At 48.3% G+C, this 6590-nt stretch overlaps 1 protein-coding gene across 1 annotated transcript; it reads right to left on the bottom strand.

Annotated features, from left to right (window-relative positions):
• Positions 1–365: 365 nt before the first annotated feature.
• Positions 366–889, bottom strand: LOC103069294 (putative uncharacterized protein C3orf53). Its single transcript, XM_082931179.1, is given in 6 exon segments — positions 366–423; positions 425–483; positions 485–654; positions 657–680; positions 683–793; positions 796–889. Coding segments are annotated over 6 exon segments (516 nt in total).
• Positions 890–6590: the final 5701 nt, after the last annotated feature.

Below are 6590 nucleotides of genomic sequence, written 5' to 3'. Positions count from 1 at the left end.
GCCCGGCCTTGGCTACCGCTTGCTCGGTCCTGGTCCTCAGGCGCTGGCTGGGCGGCGCGGGGCCGCGGGAGCGCGGGGATGCACTTGCGCGCGCGGAAGGGGTGACCCCGGGGACACGTGCGGCCGCGGGAGGGAGCGCGGGAGGGGCCTGGGGCCGGCGTGGGGGTGGGGGTCGCCCGGGGTTGGAGTGGGCGCCCCGGACGCCAGCCCTCTGCCGGCTCCCCTCCTTCTAGGGCTCCGCCGCCGCCTGGCACAAATCGGAAAGCCTTGCTTTCCTCTGCTGGAGCGGGCAGGGTGAGGGGTCGGTGCCTGGTCAGCGGGCGGGGATGGTAGATTTCACTTACACCTGACCCGCCCCACTCCTGTCAGTTTCGCCGGCAGGTCCCAGCGATGCGATTGTTCTTCCAGTAACTTTGTTCAGAGGCGGAGGGGAGGGGAGACGCCGAGAGGACCCCGGAGAGGCTGGAAAGCGACGAGGATCCGGAGGCCCAGCTGGGGAGGGAGTCCCCGGGCGGCCCCGGGGCTGGGCGCGTGGCCGGGAGGCGTCGCTGCCGCCGCCTCCGGGATGCGCTCGGCTTAGCGGGACTGCCGGGGGCTCCTGAAGGCCACTGCTCCGAGGACGCGCGGCCACCCGCTGCTCGCGCTCCCCGGGCCGGCACCGCCGGTGCCGGAGCCGAGCGGCGAGCGGAGCTGCGGGGCGCGCGGGCGAAGGCTAGCGGGAGGGAGGGCGCGCGGGAGGCGTCTCCTCCTCGGCGAGCCATGCGTGCCACCGGCAGCTGAGCCGCCGCCGGCGCCGCTGTCAAATCTGCGCTCCGCTTTTGTCTTGTCCTCCAGTGAATGGGAAGATGGAGATGGATGTGGAGGGAGTTCCTCCGTGCCCGGAGCCCATCCCCCGCTCCCAGGGGGCTGGCGGAGCCTGCCAGGCGCCGCCACAGCCGCCGTCGCCGCCGCAGCATCCGGCTCCGGATGATCCGCCCGGCAAGAGTGCCGGCGCCGAGGACAGCGGCGATCCCGAAGCGAGAGCCAGCGGCGAGAAGGACGAGAGCAAGGTAGGTCTGCCGCGTTGGCGCTGTGACACCTTTTGAACAAAACCACGGAGCTCTGGCAGCGGCTGTCACTTTAACCCCTGCGCTCCCCCACCCCCATCCCTCGTCCGGGAGGTGGTGAGGGTTGCAGATGTAGGGAAGGCGTAAGATGGAAGGGAATCGCTGGGCGACAGTGACTTTCTGAACGGGAAGGCGCGTGCAGAAGTCCCTCCTGGTTTCCGTATTCAGTGTTCGTGCAGAGAAAAGTCTTCTGGTCCAGGCAACGTGATGCCGGGTGGAGCGCAGCACCCCGGGAGAGCGAGATTGAGAGACCTTTGCTCGCCCGCACCGTATAGCCACAGCTTCTGTGGATGATCTAGGTCAAGGGGAAACGTGTTCAGGAGCTGCCAAGTGGCTTCTGAGACTCCTTGAAGGGAGGTGACATCAACCTAAAGATGAAAACAGTGGGAGCAAAGTTTGGCTCTTTTGCAGAATGGAGAGCTCTGCCTAACCCAGCTCTAAGCTGGAGCACCTGCTCCTGCCCTGGCATCCTTCTGCCCGGGAGGGCAGGGGCCAGGTGCCTGGCACCAGGTGAGCTCTGGAAACCTTTAGAAGCCCTGCTGTGTCATTGTAGCCCCGGGGATAGCGGCTACTGACTGTGGAGAGAGGAGCTCCTCAGGTAATTGGGTTCCAGTAAGAAATAGTTCAAATGCCATTCTCTGGTGCTGATGTTTTTTCCTGTTGAGAAAATTGTAAAGTAGAGGAAGTGGCATAGAAAATAATGCCTTGGTGTGATATTCTTGGAGTGTATTTATTGCAGCTTGGTCTCTGAGCAGGGTTTTCTTTCTCCATATGCACTTGGAGTTGAGTTTTGTGGATGCTAGTGCCGGCCAGTTGTATCTCTGTGAAGTGTATACATGTGTTTGTTAATGCATTTTGGAAGTGGCTGCAAGTGTTGGGGAAAAGCTGGTTCAACAAATCAGAACCAACCAAAGAGGAGTCAGCTGAAGTACTTTCTCACTGTGGCTCACTGGAGGAAGCGTGCAAGGAAACAGCCACCGTGCCTGGTTAGGAAAGCGAGTCGTGACATGCTCCTCCTGGGAGGTTGCCTGGGTTTCTGCTGGACCTTCCGAGAGGTGCTAGTAGACTAAACAGTATCCCAAACATGTTGGGATCACACTGAGTGTTGCCTCTCTGTACTTGGAGACAGGCTCACCTTAACAAGATGGTATTTGCAAATCCTCAAAATTGTTTTGCATTTGGATACTGAGCTAAGGATTTAGATTGTGGTTAATCTACCAAGATCAATATTATAACTTATATGGCATTCTACCAAGGAACTGTCATTTGAGCACACTCTAGACTGGGCCAGGGTGATGCATACAAGATCTACATTGCCAAACTATGAGGAATCTTAATATTCTAACATCCTCAGCTTTTCAGTCGCATTTGATTTCATGAATATTTAATTCTGTCATGACTGCATATTTACTACTTTAATGACTGCACCCAGTTTAATGAAATAACCGTAACTGAGCATCATATTACCTAATTGAACTTTAAGTCTCTTTTGCAAAATAGGTGTGGGCAATCATTAAAATACACAGCAAGTGCTGCCATTTCCACGTTGTTGGTTCATATGCCCTGAGCATGAGAAATTCCTGCCATCAGCAAAAAATCTGTGCTTATTTGTTTCCCTTTGATGCACCACGCAGACTGTCTGATGTTCTGTGGGTTGTGAGGAGTGAGGAAGCCAGTGCATGACAAATACTAGAGCAGGTGAAGAAAGGATGGACGGAAAGTGGGTTGATTATATTTCATTAATTAGCATGTGCAGATAATTGAGTATTCCACTGATGTGATTGGCTTTCTGTATGTCTGCAGTTTCTTGCGGTGGAAACAAAATACTACTTTTTTTTGCCTCCATGTGTTTGCCTTAAAAAATTATGTTGCATCCTTCTCTCCACCCAGAAATCAGCTGTGTTAACCCTTTGCTCGTCTCTGCTACTCTCCTACCGGTTCTTCTAAGAGTCTGAGGATGGTGGCTGTGTCTCAGACTTTAATAACTCTTTTTGTCTTTGATGGATACTAAGGCAAGCTATACATTGATTTTTCTTAGCAAATCCTGGTTTCATTAGTGGGAAGGCCTTTGAGTATCTGATCAAATTATTCTACCAAGATATAAATGGAAGACAAACTGGGTTAAAGTGGAATGTGGTTTCACCAAGCTGTTTGGGGTGAAGTTAGGGAGATGATCACGATAGGATATAAACATAGTAATGTACAAATGTAATATTTTGGACTGTTATATTTGTTTCTTACTCACAAGTGTAATAAAAAATGAATTTTCAGTACTATATTATTTATCTTAAATCTCCTCTTCCCGCAAAAGTGTCAGGGCATTTTTTTTCCAGATTCTGGTTTGGGGTCATGATTTTATTTTCTCTTGAGTTTACCCCAGTTATCTTCTTGGAAAAGAAATTGGAGCTTAGTGCCAGATCAGCTTGTCTCCCAAATTGCATGTTCATGTTCATATGTCCTCAGAAAGTCTCTGAAATAGGAAGGAAGGTTAGAAAACTGGATCAGTCAAGGGATTTTTTATGCCAGAGTTTCATGACGTGACTGGTGCTTTCTGTTCCTAGAATTACAATGCCTGATTCCTCTCTAGCAACTGCTCTTCAGAGAGATGCTATAGCAGCTACATGCTGTGTATGCTTTGATTCCACGAATTGGAGAAGACCCTAAATCAACCAGTCCCCTGGGCTTTAAGGCAGGCTTAACCTTAAACCCTGTGAAAGGCAGTCTCCTCTCCTTGCAATGACAGGCAAAGACAATGGGATGACCCGCTGTGGGGACCTAGTGAGATGTTTCCTCACCCATGAGCTCAAGAACTTCTTCCTCATATCTGAAAAGAGGTTCCTCCCACCTGGACAAACTCCTTTCTTCCAGTCTTGCAGATGAAGATTAAATAGTCACTCGCCTTGAATAAGAGACCTCCAAATCCATGAAAGTGTTCTCAACCGTGGATTGGACCATCCTCAAAACTTTCTTGCAGAGTTTCCTTAGGCCATCACATTCCATCCTTTTAGTGACGTTTAAAACCATTCTGAAATGTTTTGCTTGTGCTCAGTAAATCTAAGATGGGTATTTCTGAAACTTTGTTTGGAAAAGTTTTTTTTTAAGTTCCTTGTGTTGAGGACTAACACCCCAGTTTCTTACTCCATCTGTTATCAAGTTGCTTTCACAAATGTGTGGGTTCTTCCCCGACCCCAGGTGAGTGATGTATAAATGATTCTTTCTTGTCTGCTTCAGCTTCATGTAGTCTCCCTTTTCCTGCCTCCCTCCCCCCATTTTCTCTCTCTTTCTCTCTTTCACACACACACACACACACCACTTACTGTGATGTTTTTTATAGAAGTGTGTATTAATGGCACAGCTATGAGGTATCATGACCAAACTCTCTTTTGTGTTCAGCTCTCATTAAAGCCTTGGTCTGCAAGAAATGTTATTCTTGTGATTTGGACTAGAGAGAGCCTGTGCTGTTGTTCTCAGTGATACTTCACTGATGGACATGACCCAAGATGCTCACCTGCCTGCATCCCATCAGTGACACTGTCCTAAACCATCAGTCTCACAGAGGATGCTGTCGGGAGTCTCTCATCCAGTTCATTTTTGAAAGCCTTTTATTTTGAAATAACTTCAGATTTATAGAAAAGTTGCAAAGACAAGGAGTTCCCATATACCCTTTACCCAGCTTCCCCTAATATTTACACCCTACTTAATCATGGTCTGTATATTACAATAAAGAAATTAACATGGGTACAATACTGTTAGCTAACCTCTGTCCAGTTTTTGTTGAGTGAATGTGTAACATATCAATGTTTTTCATTCTGTCCTCCTAGGACTTAAGACTTTGTTTGTTTTACACCTGAAAGACTCTGTGAGAGGTATTTAAGAGCCAAATTTAACTTCAGGTTAACTGTGCGCCCTGTTCCTGGCGGGTGGGCAGCTCCCGAAGTCAGAGGCCGAGGTCCTGGGGTCCTGTGCCGCGCTGCCCTGAGCCCTGTGGGAATTACACCTTTGGCAAAGCTCTTGAGTTCTGTGAACTTGTGGGGAGTGATAGTCTTCTTCTTTATTTTATCCTGAAAAACATTTCCCGCTCCAAGTAAGACAGGGTTTGTCAGTACACAGAGGACAGCAGAGTCTCAAGTGGCAAGTAGAGGAGAAAAGGCGATTGATAAAATCAAGACAGTTCACTTCGATGCCTAAACCCTTGGGTGTTTGTTCCTGGCATGAAAAATAGCAGAAGCTCTTTCCTTTCTGCATTGTACTCACCCGGGGAACTCTGATTTCGAGCACAGAAGCAGAAACTTGCCCATGTTAGGCAGGATGCCATTGTGATCAGTGTTGGCTTTTTAATGAAGAGTGAAATCACAAATCATTTGGTCTTGGTTCCGCCTTTCACTAGCTACTAACCTCAGAGAAGATCCTACCCTTTTTAAATCTCAGTCTCTTCATCTGTAAAATAGGATAATTGTAGGGCCCACCACCTATTATTTTATGGCTTGAATGAGGTAAAATATATAAAGTTCTCGATTCAATGCTTCATAGCTACTGACCACTCAGTAATTGTTAGTAATAACTGTGATGATTATTATTGCTCTTGTGGTCCAGGGGTCTGAAGAGGAGAATGAGTTGGGGCCAAGTTCACCTAGAATTTTCAGTTTCCCAGAGAATTGTGGGACTGGAAATGATGCAGACACGCTGTTCTACAGTCAAACCATGTTGGTGCTCCTTGGTCTGACTTTGCCCTGTGGGCTTTGAGATGTTCCCAGTTCTTTTCCTGGTGGGCAGGACCTTAGGAAAGAATTATCCTTTATCCTGACTTGTCAGTCGACTGTTCCTTTCTCATCAGGAAAACCAAGGAAGACCGGGATGGAAGGCTTCTGCCTCCTGGCCCAGGTCCCAGGGGTACACACAGGACATTAATAAAGCAAGTGGATTGCCCTGCTTTTACACATTACATTTATGACTTCTTAGAAGAAGTAGGTAGCAAATTTTAAGACTTAAAAAAATGATTGAGATAAGAAGTTGTATCCTTTAGGGCTCTTTGGTTGCAAGCAACAGAAACTGACTTTAATTTGAGCAAAAAGGTATTTTATTATAAGGTAATCATGGAGTCAAAGGAAAAGTGATAAAAGTGGTTTTGGGGAAATACTGAAGCCAGGGAATCTCAGAAGATCTGAGTAGTAGAAAGTGATGACTGGTCCCTTGAGCCCACTGACATAAGAAGAATAAATTCCAACCTTTTTTTTTTCGCCTTTCTGTCACTCTGATGAGCAGAGTCCATGGAAGGTTATCTAACTGGCCTTGCTTGGGTCAGATGTCTGTTTCTTGGTCAGGGAAGAGTGGACATCCACATAGAAGGTTCTGATAAATTGTGTCCTTTGGAAGACGTATAGTTCATGGGGGAGAAAATCAAGGTACTGTTACCAGACCAAGGAGAATGGATATTAGGGGCAAAATAGCCAGTATAACTTCTCTTCAGGGGAGGTTGGGGGGAGG

Source organism: Lipotes vexillifer, unplaced genomic scaffold, assembly GCF_000442215.2.
Source record: "Lipotes vexillifer unplaced genomic scaffold, Lipotes_vexillifer_v1.1 scaffold351, whole genome shotgun sequence".
Lineage (NCBI taxonomy): Eukaryota > Metazoa > Chordata > Mammalia > Artiodactyla > Lipotidae > Lipotes > Lipotes vexillifer.
The sequence above is the reverse complement of the archived record's forward strand: the minus strand, read 5'-3'. Positions and strand labels throughout refer to the sequence as shown.